The 15,409-nt window shown below is 37.2% G+C and overlaps 1 protein-coding gene across 2 annotated transcripts in view; it reads left to right on the top strand.

The window, feature by feature from the left end:
• The window catches only part of ANK2 (ankyrin 2), a 238,209-nt gene that overhangs the window by 162,410 nt on the left and 60,390 nt on the right, over positions 1 to 15,409 (top strand). For both annotated transcript variants that reach the window (XM_061993135.1, XM_061993136.1), the window contains 2 exons: positions 316 to 388; positions 13,374 to 13,518. In XM_061993135.1, the coding sequence (XP_061849119.1) occupies positions 316 to 388; positions 13,374 to 13,518 (218 nt within the window). The remainder of the gene's footprint in view (positions 1 to 315; positions 389 to 13,373; positions 13,519 to 15,409) is intronic.

The following is a 15,409-nucleotide window of genomic DNA, read 5'->3' as shown; positions in this document are numbered from 1 at the left end:
ACATTGGGCTGAATTGTTCTACATGCATCATTTATAAATAAATTTACTGAAAGCTCTCTTTTATTTTCTTTTCCTCCTCTGACTAGCTCATTATCTTTGTTTTTTATACTTTTCTGCCAGAATAAATGTTACCTTATACAGCACTGAGAATAGGAGCTTCTGGAGTAAAGAGGGAAAATGAAGTTAAGGGAATGAGAAACATGTTAGAAAATGTGTCAGCAGATCCCACTGCTGTTATACTTGAAAATATCCTGCTGTGAACTTTGCGTCTGCTTTTGGTGTTTGATTTGAGGATTGATGATTCTGTCTTTGCAGACCATAACAGAGAAGCACAAGCTAAATGTACCTGAGACTATGACTGAGGTCCTGGATGTTTCAGATGAAGAAGGTGAGCAACTTTGCTAAGTTCCTATTCTGTATCCTTTGTGTAACCTTTAATAGAGACTCAAGATAGCTGCTTAAGTACTTTGACATCGTCGTTTTGCAGTGGTTGAAATGAAGTTCAATGTAATAGCCTTTTTAAGTGATGTAGTCGTTATGGCATTTGACTGAAGATGCCAAAAGTTGTCATGAACCAAAATCCTGGACCCCTACATCTTTTTCAGAAAAAAACTTCTCTGAACCAAATGAACAAATCAGAACATTTACCAACTTCAGATTTTAAAATGTAATTGTAGAGATGTCCCAAAGCTGGATTTGGCTCTCCCATCAAGAGGAATTTGAGCAGTAAATTTTTTGGATCAGTGCCACCTAGTTCAGATACATATATCTAGGAGTTCTGCCTAACTGGAAACATTTGTGTAAGAGGATGCATGAGGTGGAAGGTGAGAAGGCCTGTTCTCTTGAAGGAGCTTTTGGCACACGTGGGTCACAGTTACATACAGTGTGACATAGAGTAGCAACACGCTAATAAGTTTGGCACTCTTTGGTTTCCGAGTCTATTGCGTGCACAGACTGGAGGCATACGGTGTACTGCTTAACAAAGTCCCAGGAAAATGGCTGTGAACTTCTAGAGGAATTGAGAAGCTACTGTGGTTTTATACAGAGCAGTGTTAAGGAAGTAGCTTCAAAACATCCTTTTCTGAAAGGTTTTTCAATCATATATTTTTCCCCATGTCAGTTTCTTTCTTTCTTGATTAATTGTAAACTGATTTCTACACTGCTACAGATTAGAAAAAGAACACATATAATGTTTAACAATTACCTACAAAACTGTAGAGACAAATGAATACCTGGTTTCAGTCATTCACATCTGTCAAGCTAATTTTAAAATGAATCTTGTAAAGGGATTAATAAGAATTAGTGAGTTCTAAAGGTTAAAGGTCTCTGGGGGAATTAAAAGGTTTAAACAACTTTACATTGCTAAGCACTCCATCTAAAAACTTCACAAACTGCTACTTACAAATTTTAATCATAATGACATCTGATAAATATACACACCTTTGCAAGGATTTTCTGAGTTCTTTTTTCCTCTTGGCTACATTAATATTACTGTATCTCACATACGCTATTTTATTATCCTAGAGATTTAGGAACACAAGTTACAGGGCTGGCTTTTTTTTTAGTAAGAACACAAATGCACTTGTGGTTCCAAGTGATATTGGAAGTTAATGGCATTTGTGTTCCTAAACTGCAAGTAGTACTTTTTGAGATGGTATTTATGCTGATAAATGAGATACACTCATGAGATACACTTATGAGAAAATATGCCATCTAGCCCTCAGATACTGATTTTTTTTAATGCTTGCAAAGCTGCAAGTGAAAACAAACAACCATGATTCAAAAGAAATTATTTTCTGCTCCATCGTGATCAGTGAAATTGTTTCTCTCAAGCATCTTTTTGCTACATTTTCTCTATTTCAAAAGCATTCCACTACTTGTGTAATTATTGTGATAAACGACCTTTAAATGGCTTATAGCCTTATGTTCGCTTTGTTGAATTTTCTCCCAATCTGTTGAACTACCCTTTAACTATCTTTAAATTCACAAATCCTAGTATGCTTTTCTGCTCATCCAGGATTCATAGAGGTATTTGTTTTTCTCAAACCAATTTGTATGTTGAACAGCCTTTAAACACTCTGACGATGAACGCTTCAGTGATGGGGAAGCATATAGTGGCACGGGTGCTGTTAGCAGAAGCTCGTGGAGTAAGACATTCTCTTTTTGTTTAACTCTGTTTTATTTTTTTTTTGTTGGAGCAATGTGGATTTGCTTAATCTGGATGCCTAACAGTGCTCCTTTTCATGTATTTTGAAGTGTGGCTGGGTGTGTGTTTCCTGAAAGATGGGAGAAAGAATGGAAGCCAGAAAATCCCAAGATTTATTAGCTGTATCTTAAATATGTTGGCAGAACTTACTGAGACCATCCAATATGACTAATGCCCTCTGGTGCTTTGAATTAACATTCTCTGCTCTCTGTTACCATCTGACATGTACTCTTTGTCAAAAGGCAGCAGATAGGACATAGGTACTCTGACACTGCTGCTGGAGGCTGAGCACTTTCATTGACAGTGTCTCAGTGATCCTGCTGCAAGTTGAAAAGCAGGTTGGTCGCAGTTAAAGTGCTTCATACCATTGTCCTAGTAAAATCTGTTTCTAGAGGCAAAACATTCAGGATGTTGTGAAAATTCCTAATGGCAATTGTCAAAGGAATTTAAAATACCTGGTGGCAGGAAGACCACCGAAGTTTATCAATAAAAAGGATGAACCTTGTAGTGATAGTGTAGTCCTTGTAAGAGGCTAGCAGTAAGGTTTCTGTAATGCTGTGTTCTTAACTGCTTTAAAGGGACACAGTATATTCTGAAATGTATCAACATGACACAGTAAACCTGACAGCTGTAATTACAGAATTATGAAGTTGAACACAAGAGTACTTGAGCAAATAAGTATTTTAGGTCCCATTGTGGAGCTTGTTCATCACTGGTGATAAGTACTTTGCATTTTGCCTGGGAAGCAGTTACATAGCAGAATTGTATGCTGTCACATTAATAATGTAGTTTTCATAGTCTTAAAACAAATTCAAGCACAACATGCAGTCGTAGCAGTATAAAATAAAGGACCATATAATCTATCAAATAGCTCCTCTTAGTATGTAAGGTACTGCTCTGTGTAGCCAATTTAAAATATTTTTAAAGGACTGAGAGTCCCACTAATAATTCTTTAATTTTCATACAGTATTTTCATGTTTGATAATTGTATTATTGTTCAGAATTACTTACCTTTGAACAGAACCAGATTATATTTTTTATTTAACATTCCATTTGTTTGTGGTTTTTACTGGGTTTTAGATCAGAGTTACGTGCAGAAGCAGGTGTGCATTGCCAGGGAAAAATAAACAGGCATGCCAACAACAGACTAGATAAAACTGAATTCATTAGCTTTTGCACAAGGATCAAGGGAGATGTGAAAAAAAGCAAAAACATGATTACAGAAAAAACCTGTTAATTTGATGTAGGCGTGCTATGTGGTCCTACATGTATCAGATCTTCTAAGGCTTTAGAGAGCCTTTCCTGCTGTGTCACCATCAGGGCCAAAGGTGTATCAGCACAGTTTTATTATTGCTACAAAGTTTCTTTGTTTTAAAGCTGTTGCTGCAAAATAAACAATTTGCACCTGAGGGATACTTAGAGCAGGAAGGGCAATTACTGCAAAGCATCCAGTGAAGTGGTTTTTAGGGACATGTACAGAATCCATGAAATTAAGCACAAGCAGATGTTTCTGGTAGGACTGAGTCAGTGTAGACACACAGGAAAATCTAGAAAAGGCAGGAACCTTCTTTTTATGCTCTCATATGTTAATATTGTATTAAGGAGCATGTTGATGCTCCTCTGTCCTCATTGCATGTCTTATTCTTGTGGTCAGGACCTGTACAGACTGCTGATGATTTGTCTTTTTGACTCCCATCTGTGATAGGACTTTAAGTGGAGGATACAAGACTGACCAGTAAACTGGTTTGTCAAAGAGCTCATTTGTGTCTGTTTTCAGTCCAGTTAATTTTCAGAAGCTCTTATTTCACTGTGTCTTTGAGGCTAAGTTCTGGCTGCTGCAAGAAGTTGTCATAGCTCAAACCACACTTTCCAACATCCTCCGTTATGTTAGCACAAATGTTTCACCGTAGGGTGAACCAACCCAGAGAAGTAATCTGTCTGAAAATTAATCTTTTTGTTTGTTCTGGCAAGTTATTTTTTGGTCAGACTACTTTTGCAGGCAGAAAGCAATAGAGAAGCTGAAGTATAAGTTCAGACACCTTATTGTCAGAAGCAGCATGCCCCTGAGCTGGCCACCATAAAGGACAATTCACACCACACAGTAATTAATGCTGACATTTCAGTTGCAGAGAAGGAATAGACAAATGCTGGGCAAACAATCACGTGGAGATAGTCAATGGAGTCTCAAAAATCAATGGTAATCACAATATCCAAAGAAAAAAAAGGGTCTCTTTCGTGAGGGACACCTGCCTAAAATTTTCTGGAGACTTAACTTTATGCTTGATTGAGACACAAGGTGAAGTTGTTGACTTTCTTTTTTTAAAACTTTTCTATACAAATAGTAAGGTCATCTTAAAATGAAGGCGATCAGGACATGGAATTTGCTGAAGCATTTCTAAAAATGGAAGCAATGTCATCATATGTCCTTGAGTAATTTATAGAGTAAAATATGCATGAATGCCTACATATGATAACGACCCAATGTCAGATTGTTATTTTTCCTCTCACAGAATTGCTTTTTTGTTCTCCTTTTTAGTTTTAAAGCTTACTTAGAATTGTAATGCTACATATGTACAGTAGTAATATCTATGTAAAAGTGGAGTTTGTTATCCCCTCATGAATGTGCATCTGTGACAAGGTGGCATATATGTGAATTACTGCACTGCTTAAGGACATCAGAAATGTGATCTTGGATTCCAGAAAGCAGCTCACAGCTAATCCATACCTGATCAGGTTTCTAATTAAAATAAAAAAATTCTTTTTGATATTGAAAAAAGTTGTTTTCAGTGTAGACACTTTTTCTGCTGTAGAGAAACTATCAACAAGAGAACTTTCAAACTGCTTGGTAAGTCTGGTTCAGAAATACACGTAAAAAAACTGAGAAGTTGCTGCTATACAGATGAACAATCTGATAGGGTTCGGGAATTTATTTCTGGCACTGCTCATGATTCCTAGGTGACTCTCTGGAAGTCCTTCCATTATCTGACTCTTCCAGTTGTAGAAAGGAATAATGATAAGCTGCTTTAATTGGAACGTGGAGCTTGTGAAGAAAATGCCACTTGTGTCTGTTTACCCACCTTTGTAACCGCCAGCCTGCAACTAACCAGCCACCTAGTTATTGTTATGAATACTGTTGTTACTATTAATTGACAATGTGCTCTGGTACCCAAGAGTATTATGTTGTCAAAGTGTTCATGTTTGTGGTAGCTGCAGCTTGCACTTTGACATGTATACTGAATTCCTCAGTAGTATCTGTAACAGCAGGAAACAGTGCTAAAACTTTCTGAATGTCCCGAGTGCCTCCACACATGGCTGCAGAGTATACTGATACTGTGGCACACGTGTGAGAAAGGAGCACTTAGGTCTAGGCAGAATTCATTGCTGTTGTACGTGCACCTAATTCCACTGAAGCAGTGGCTTAATTAGTTGAAATACTTAATTAAACCTGGAAGTTAAAAGTTTTAGCCAGTAACTGCTCTTGGTAAGTAAGTTGCTGTTGCTACATATTAAAACACTGCAAACTCAGAATACCGGCACTGAATAAATTCACAGTCTAAATCAAGCATGTTATAACCAATAGCATAAAATGTAGCCAAAGATTATGGAAGTAAATTGAAAGCCACGCAATGACAATTTAACTGAAACTTTCTTTAACAGAAAGAAGTCTATACTCAGGTAGAAATAGCTGGTGAGTAAGAGTTGATTCTTAAAACTTTACTTACGATAACGTGCACAGAAAAGATGCCAATGTCTACCTCCCGTTGCTTAGAAATTTCTATGATTTAGATGCCCTGTTAAACAAAGAGTTTCTTGCTGGTACATGTGAACAAGGTCATCCAAAAAGAAGGGAGATTCTTCTCTGGAATGTTGCTTCTCTTTATATGATATTGTTGAGATTACTTATATTTTCCTCTTCTTTTTTTGTTTTTGCCTGAGCAAAATGAGAACATTTTTTCTTCTAAGTGCCAGATGTGCAAATGCAACAGGAAATCTGAAAATTGTCTGTTTTTTCAATTCCTGTGTTGTCGATTCTCAATACAGTGGTTAGCTGCTGAGTCTTTCTCTTTAATTTTATTGACCTTCTTGCTAAGAATGTGGAAAAAAAAGTGTTATTACAAAGTTTTACTTGGATTTTTTCATTGAAGTCTTCCACAGAGAATACAGCTTTTTTGAAAAAAAACCAAAGAATCTGGTATTGTCATTGGAAATAATTTTTTGGTGTTGGGATAGAATTGTTAAAGATTTCTCACTTGTCAACGTTTCAGTTATGAAATATAGGAGATTATTATTTGGTCACAAACATTTTGCCAAAGTTTTAAAGAAACTGCTGTTTTTCATTTACATCACTGTTGTTGACAAAAAGTGGAATTTGCTACATTGACAATAATAAATTATGTCAGTGACATGTGTAGGCAGGAACCAAACTAGACACACATGTGTTAGTGTGAAGAGGGATTAATGCACGGGCATGACTAAGAGATACTACTGTATTTAGTTAGACATTATTTCCTAAATTTTTGTTTTATGAGCAACAGTGAGCACTGAATTATTTTCTTTAGAGACTGAAGTTATAGCAGGGACCTAAAATAGTTTATTCGTAGAAGTAAATCATAATCAGCATGTTAAAAAGGGGAAATATATTTTTGACTAGTTTTATCCATCTGATCTAAATATGTCTTTAAAGGTATTGGATATTATTCCTACTTATGACTGGTAAAAACTAGTTGCTCTTACATTTAATTAACTAAAGATTTTATGTCTGCTGACAGCACTTACAGATATTTTGTAATCAAAGTGAGCTCTCACAGTCTGAGGAGTATTACCCATTCTGTGGGCAGCAGATGTCTTGGGCTGTTGTTCCCTGGAACAGCACAAGCGTGAAAGAGGACTTGTGTGTCAGCACATAACATTTAACAAACATATTTTTAAAAGGGTAACATAAAAGAGCAGTACTTGCCATATGAATTTCACAAAGGCAAAATTAGTAAATACTTTCTATACTTGGGAAGAAGGAAGATACTTTTTCCCCCTCTTTTCCATTTAATGCATGCAGAGTCTTGGTCAGCGAATTTGTTGGGATAGTTGTACTACACCAAGATTTCCTTCCTTTGCACCGGATTGGTTTCATATGGAAGAGGAAATTTCCTGTAAATTTTGAACTTCCAGGAGAAGAAAGCAGTGTTCTGATGGAAAAAAAAAAGGCTGAATCAGCTTTCCATTAGTTTCCCCAGGATGTTCTTTTAATGGCATTTCCAAGAATTTTTTTGTGGGGTCTGCTTTATTACTTCTCTTGAGACTGCATAGAGGACTCCTCCAAGTCCCAGGTTGACTGTGCATGTCATAGTAGCCTCACCACACCTCAGACTTTTCAGCATGCCAGTTAGTTTTGATGACCTTCCAAGGCTTCTGTGGCTTAGGGACGTAAGTAGGGTTTGTTCTCATCCAGTTCTAAAAAGACAGTGCTTTTATTCTTTGTTACCTAGATCCAGTGGAACAGCTTTATAAATCGTATAGGAGCCTCCTGTGAAATGCTGGAATTCCTTTTTCAATTTCAGTTTTCAAGAAAACAAAATCAAGGTGTCTTCCCTCCCTGCAGTTCCTAGAGGGCAAACATAGGGGTGTTTTTTCTTTTTCTTTGCTTAACTTTCTCTCTTTCTACAAGTCCTGCATTTAGCTACCAATAGCTAACATGATTCATGTTAAGTAATGTATCAATATATGAAACCCTGCTTTCCTGACTAGCTAAAAATACAGACATTTAAAGCATTAGCCAAACTGCACTTCAGGAAGACGTCTTCGGTGTGTGGGCTATTAAATACAGGATTGACTTTAGGGAAGTGAAGGTATCCAAGGAAGGTGTCAGAGAAACTCTGCATTATACATTCCTTTAAAGATCCTTCAGGACTTACATATTCCATAAGAAACTATGCTTGCCATAGCTGTCCCTTCTCCATCTGTTACTTTTAAGGACCAGCACTTAAATGTAGACTTATCTGCATGCTGCAGAGAAAAAAATGATTTTGGCAAACTTGCATTTAAAAACTTAGCTTTAAAAACATCTATTAAAAGCAAATTCAGACAGTTTCACAGATCTGCCTTTTTTTTAAAAACTTTTTGCTTATATTTTCTCTATGCTTTGTGAGGATCGATTCCTAAGCAATTCTCATACAGCAACTGTACTCCAAGATACATTTATGTTGGAAATGGTAGAAACTGCCTTTGCTGAGGCTTCCCTAAATGAATTGACTCTGTAGATGCATATCCAGAATGGTGTGGTGAAAGTTTTAAAACTGCTTACTTGATCAAACATTTACATAGCTGCCTGATATCAGAACAAAAAAAGAGCTAGTCTGGTTTAGAAATGTTAATGAAACACTTGTACTGTGAGACAATACTGATTGCTGAGCTGAGAATTTAATGTGTCTGGGTCCCTCAAAGCTACGGACTTGTAAATGTTACTATGCATTTAAAACTAGCTTTGATTTCCGACTGTTTCATGATTGTTGCTTAATTTAATCGATTCTATCGATAGGGCATACCTCGATCTTTTGTGGGATTTAAAAGTAAAGTACAGCAATATTGATGTAGGTCTCCAGTTTTAATGCCTTGTGTGTTCAGCCAAACTATCACTGAAGGAGCAGATATGTGGTCTGAGCATGTGGCCTGTTTCTCTTAGTGGTCCATTCAACAGTTTCTAGTGCTCAAAAGCTGTGTACAAACAAGAGAAATCATTAGCATCAAAGTTAGCTTTTTGTTTCTCTGTACTACTGAGTTAGAGTGAGGCAAATATTTACTGTTAGAGTGACAGATCTACCCAGGTGCTTCCTTTCCTTCTAGCAGATGTCTTGGATATGATGGATTCATGATACACAGAAATAATATGTGGTCAGCATAAAATATAGTAAGAGGAGCAGACCAGTAAGAGTCATCATACGAATATTGCTGACTTAAGCAATAAGTTAACTAGTTGTGGACTTTTGCGAGTTTGCTGATTGGCTCTATCTTAATACAGACTGTGAAAACCATTCTGTGTGGCTTTGACAGTTGCTGGCAAAGGAATTTATTCCCACTCCCCATTCTAGGCATATAGAAAAAACTCCAGGCAGCTGCCTTTTAAAAGATTGTAGGGTAGGTTCCCATTGATGCTTTGGCCATCTTTTGCCTGTCTGACCAACTGTACCAGCACTGGCTACGTGCTTTGCCGATGGCTCCTTGCAGACTAAACCGCATGCTTCCTGTTCTATGCATGTGTGAGGCTCCCTCAGGGCCCCACAAAGCTCTGCAGAGTGATGCCAAAGCTGCTGTTTTAATCCAGTTTCTGTAGCAGCAGTATCTTGAAGGTTCAGGATCTTCTCAGTGTTTTTTCTAGAGTGCCTCCACAGCACAAAATGGTGGGATGGAGAAGCTCCCCAGCTAGTGCCACCTGTGTTGCACATCCTGGTGCCGAATGGTGCAGGCATGCCTGCTCAGGTTTCTGTATCAGGCCATCCTTGCCCTAAGCATACTATTTAAATCCTGAAGCTTAATTTTCCCATTCTGATTCTTAGGTTTACTGTCTCACTTTTTTTTTACCTCTCCATCCCATTTTCATCCTTTCTTTCTCTCTCTTGGATCCAATTCTGCAAAGCGCTGGGCCTGTAGTTTTGCATAAGATGCCACTTAATAGTTTTCCTCAGTGGCAAATACCTCATAGAAATATTTATCACCTTGTGTAACAAGTCTGTATCTTCTTCTCATTTTTGCCTACTAACCAGCCTGGAACCTGCCACTTTTATGCTCTATGATCACTTCTGCCTGCAACCTTGCCTTTGCCAGTCCCATCGTTTGTATCCATCTTCTTGCTTCAAGTGCTCTCTCTCACTTTTTTTCCTAGCCCTCTTCTGAGGAGAACAGAACAAAACTTCAAGTATTGCAAACCTGTAAAAAATGTATGCTTTTGGTGGGGTCTTGCATCTTGTTCCAGAGCATTACTTTAGCCGCTGGAAACAGATGTGGGGAGTAACCAGATCATTGCTGAGAATGCAGTGGGACCATGATGCTTTGTGTGTTTTGCTTTGGAAAAGCTACCTGCCAGCTTGGGAGTTATTTGCACTCTGCAAAGAACAAAAGCACAGTAGCAGTAAGTGCTTTTGGACATTGGGACAATTTTGTTTAAATATAGGTTCTTAGGTCTGGGGATTTAATTTATTTTTTCTACTTCTTCCTCCAGTGTCCTTAACAGTAAAACCCCCATGTTTCTTTTAAGAGTCCAGGTACTTGATACTTTCTCTGGTGCATTTTATTTTCTTTCAAACCTGCCCTAAAGAAATGATGTTATTCAGAAATGCAGATTTAGATAGAGGTTTTAGAGATATTTGAGAGATGGACGGTGGCAGTGATGCAGCAAAAGTAAACAGGCATGCTTTAACTGGGGCAAAGTGTAGGGTCATCCAGCGTTTTGTGGTATGTTTTCAACTGTCAGGTAAACTTCTGAATGTCTGTTAGTGTTATTGAAAAAAGATGTTCTTCAAGTAAATAGAAGATATATCATTAAGTGGGTAACTCCACCTGTGAGTTCATAGATGGCCACTGCAAATCACAGAGCATCAAAGTCAAGGGCTGTATTTGTCACAAACTGCTCAGCAAGTGGTGAAAATGTTACTTTTGTTAATTTAATAGGGAATATGGTGGCAGATGAATCATTTCCAGCATGATTAAAAGAGATAATTTCTCTTACCACCACAAAACTACCATCTAAGATTTGCTGTGTTAAGAAACTCCTGGTGTGTTATATGTGTCATTTCTCAGGAGATAATATATCTGTGTATGATTGAGTTGACTGAGACGTGGGAATATAGCCATGTGATATCTTTTAATGACAACACAATGTTATTGTCAGGATGAAGGAGTGCTTGTTACAGACTCAGAATTCATCTCCTTTGTGTAGGCACAATGACCCTACACAGGAGGAATTAAGACATTCAGGTAACCATAATTGTATGAAATGGTATGTTGCTGCACAATACATTTTTTTCCCCCCTAACATACTAGGAGACTCTACTGATTTTTGGGAATTCATCTCATTAAGGAAAGATGGAAGGGCACAGGAGTTGGCAGACAGTGACTTTAACTTCTAGTTCACTCACTCGAGACTAGTTTGCTGTCAAGTAAGCTGCGTTACCAACAGATAAATGTTCTGAATCACCGTGAAACATTCATAGATAGTCATATTACTGTTTGCAGATGTTCACATCATATAAAACAACTAGTATCATGTGGACCTATTATTGACAACTTTCAGATGAGAGGCCAAAGGTGAAATAAGAGTACAGTTTGGATTTTTGTTTTAAAGAGTATGAGTGCCATGAAAGTGGTGAAGATTTTCCCATTGTTTCTATTATACCAGGAATGTCTGGGCTGATTGTGTCTAATTTATTTGAAATATAACTTGAAATTCCTTGTACTGTTTGATTAACAGCATTTCCTTAATATCTTCCAAGTTTTCACTAAGCCTCATGCTTTATAATGTGACATTCTCTGGAAACAGGAGACATCATCGTTCAGAAGACAGGAAGCATGCAATGATTAAATACATTTGTTTTCTGTGAAACTGTGCCCAGTTTCTCCCTCTTAATGTGAGCAGATGGAATTTTCAAGAGCTTTTGTTGTTATACTGAAAAGAGATAGGCCTCATTTTTACATGTAATATTTGCGTATACAAAAAAATCTTAACATTCCCAAAGGTTATTTAGTTTTAGATGACAAATTATAAATTAATTATTTATTAGCTGAAACATTAAGCTAGAAAAGCCAGCTTGATTTGTTTCATGAAAACAAATATCACGATTTATTCCTTTAGTATTGAGCACCACTCCTAGAGCTTGTAATACCAATAACATTTCACATGGAGTGGGGGAGTAAGTTGCTTTACAAGAAGTAGCAGCAGTAACTAATTGGGTTTTGCAATTTTGCTTTATTAAGACTTCAAATCACACAAGTAGCTACTGTCCTGATGCCCAAATTAATTCTATTTGAAACAGCAAGGATACCACTTCATCTTTACAATCCTTTGTGTTTCTCAGCGTATCGGGGTGAATTACCGCATCTGGAATGTGTAGCCCTTGAATACTGTTAATGTACAACAGTTGTGGTCTCCTTGATGTAACTGAGCTTCAGGTTCTTGACATTTACCCGTGCAGCTTAGACAATGAGAATATTTGAAGCCAGCAGTGGCCTACGGTCATGTTGTGCCATTCTGTGGGTCACACCAAACCTCTAGCAGGTTCATGAAGTAGTAATTAACCTTTCAGAAAGTCACTGAAATCTCCAGAAACTGCAGAGAAACTATGTTGCAAATGTGAATGAACAGAAACTTCTACATGTTGCTTGGCAATGTAATCTGTTTTGTTAGTCTGCTGGGGAAAAGCAAACTGTGACTTCATGTAGACAGAATTTCCCAGGGAGAATAATTTTGGACTCAAAAAAAAAAATTAAACCCCATAATTCAGAGTATATGCAAAAGTTGCTGTGCTAGATATCCAGTGATTGTTTAGGCTTTGATTGTCTATGGATTACTTTTCTGGCTAATGGTCATTGCCATCTAGGCATGTGAGATTATTCCCAGTTTCTGGATATTGCTGTGGTTTGGAAATAAGATTTTTTTTTTGCTGATCACAGAAGGATATTGGAACATAGAGGAGACAGCCTCATAGGATGTGGAGTTTGGACAGTGGAAAGTTTAAATTAGGGTCTGAAACTATCAGGCATTAAGCCACAGAAAACACCTTTTCAGCTGAAAGCACATAGTTTACTGTCAGGTAAGTGGTTATAGTTAATCATAAACTGTCAGGCTGTGATACAGTATAACTGTGACCAGAGAGCTAATGTGGATACAGGAATGGAGGGGTCATGCTTTAGAGAGCAGCAGAGAAATTTGCCCCTTACTAGTATGTGCAACAGCAAAAATTAGATTCAGTCTAATGAATTAATCACCTTGATTTCATTTTTTTTTTCTAAATCTTGCTTGATGTGCCAGTTTTAATACATTAATTGCTTGTGGTTTGCAGTGTTTCCTGAGTGGAAAATGCCTTCCTATTTATTGTGCCATCCAGCTCTTAGATCCCAACATGTAAATGACATCTAACTTGTGTGTGTGCTTATCTCTTTCTCTTCTGCGTTTGATTTAAAGGTGATGACACAATGACAGGAGATGGAGGAGAGTACCTTAGGCCAGAAGACCTCAGAGAACTAGGAGATGACTCTTTACCAAGCAGCCAGTTCTTAGATGGTATGAACTACCTAAGGTATAGCTTGGAAGGAGGCCGATCTGACAGGTATTTACCTGAACACATATCTCTTTTTTTACAATAATTCTGTGCAACTATTATTACAAATGCTTGAAATCCCTGTTTTGAGTTCTTTAACTCAAGGGAGACATGGAATGCACTTGTCGATGTTCCTTTATTAGGTATGTCAGCATGGCTGGTTTGTAAGAGAAAGGATCAGTCAGGAGGAGTATTTAATTCCCAGTCCAGAACTGAATACATTTGGCACTAATACTGTACTCAGAGTCTAGTGAAGAATTTGTTTGTGATTCTCATTTGCTTCTTGAAAAGGCAGAGTTTGCTTTATTGTCCTCATGGCCAGGCAAAGCCAGAAGAGTCTAACTGTCAAGGGAAAGGGCTTGAAAATCATTCCCATCTCCTCCTGTCATGAGGGAAGAGATGAGTAGATAGATGGACAGAGTGATTTGGCATTAGGTGAGCCAACTTTCTAGAGTAGTTTGCTGGCCTATAGATATAAGGAAAGGAACAATGGACTTGGTCATTGCACATTGGGTTGGCAGTGAGTATATTGTCAGCAAGTGAGCTGACTCTGTTTCATCATGGTTGAAGTAGCAGAAAAGAGAATCCCTTTCCTTCTGCTGCCACAACACAGTATTTATGTTGTAAATAAATATTTTTTTAATAGAAAAAAAGAACACATTTTCAGTACAGAAAACTTACTGATTTGTTTGTATCTAACAAATTGAACTTAAGTCTAAATGTATTTGTGAAATAATAATGCCTGCAGCTTTATTTTCTTACTTTAAAAATTTATTTTAGAGAATGTTGCTACAGTGGAAAAAAACCCCACACAGTTTTCTTTTCAGAATAAGAATCTTTGCTAGTGAGCACAAGTGTAGACTCAGATTGGCAGATTAACAGGCACAGTCCTAGTTTAGAATAGGCTGCCCAGGCATTCCTGTTTGAAAATGACCATGTGTAGTGTAAATCAGTAATGTCTCCAACTTACTGCCTTTAGAATTGGGGTTCACTAAAGAGGAAAAAAAAAAAAAAAGAAAAAAGTTGAGGTCTTGGCAACAGAAAGAATTTTTAACCTACCTCATTTTCCAGTCTTGTTTGTTATTCTGGCAGCATTTCCGGAGCCCAGTGAAATCAGTAGGATGCATTCTGTTTACTTCAGTAGGCTATGAATTGCTTCTACAACAAAAGATGTCAGGAAATAGTTCGGTTTGCCTCACAGCATGTGTAAATCCCTCATCATTCAAGTCTTATAAGCTTGGAGTCTTTGTTGGTCTTTAGACAGCTCCAGAGAATCCACTGAAAAGAAAGTGACTGTGTGGGTTCTTAAGTTTCAGAGGATGTTTATAAACTACCTCAGAATGCTTCAAACTTTTAAAAACCTTTTGTCATGCACTTCAATGGTAACACAGTTGTTTGCTTTTTGTTATTTTAAGATGATGTATAAAAACGATGGTTTAGGCAAGTGTTAAGCCCGTTTTTGCTCCTATTTAGAATATTTTAGCTTTCAAATACCAGATTTCAGTAGATTATCACAGGCATGTGATCAATATATTTTATTTTTGTGCTGTATGAAAATGATTTCACATCCTGTATTATGCATGGTTATATTGAAATGAAGCAAAATTACAAAGAGAGAAAGAACAAAAGAGAAAAGTACATCTTTCTAACTCCATGGTCTCATTTTCTGTCACTGACAGGTTACTGACTGTAAGAATTTTTACAAAGACTCCTTAAATTATTTTGGTTTAGCTTTAATGTGGTTTTCATTGCACTATACTGACTGTTTTTCCAAGATATTCAGTCCAGCAACATAGTATCAGCAGTATTCATGTATTCATGTATTTTTATGCATTAAACAATTTGATTTTAAAACATATCTTTTTCTTTTGTAACCATCTTCCCTGTTTATTTTATTTCT

The sequence above is a fragment of the Colius striatus genome, chromosome 3 (genome assembly GCF_028858725.1).
Source record: "Colius striatus isolate bColStr4 chromosome 3, bColStr4.1.hap1, whole genome shotgun sequence".
NCBI classification, from domain to species: domain Eukaryota; kingdom Metazoa; phylum Chordata; class Aves; order Coliiformes; family Coliidae; genus Colius; species Colius striatus.
This window is presented reverse-complemented; position numbering and strand designations above follow the sequence as displayed.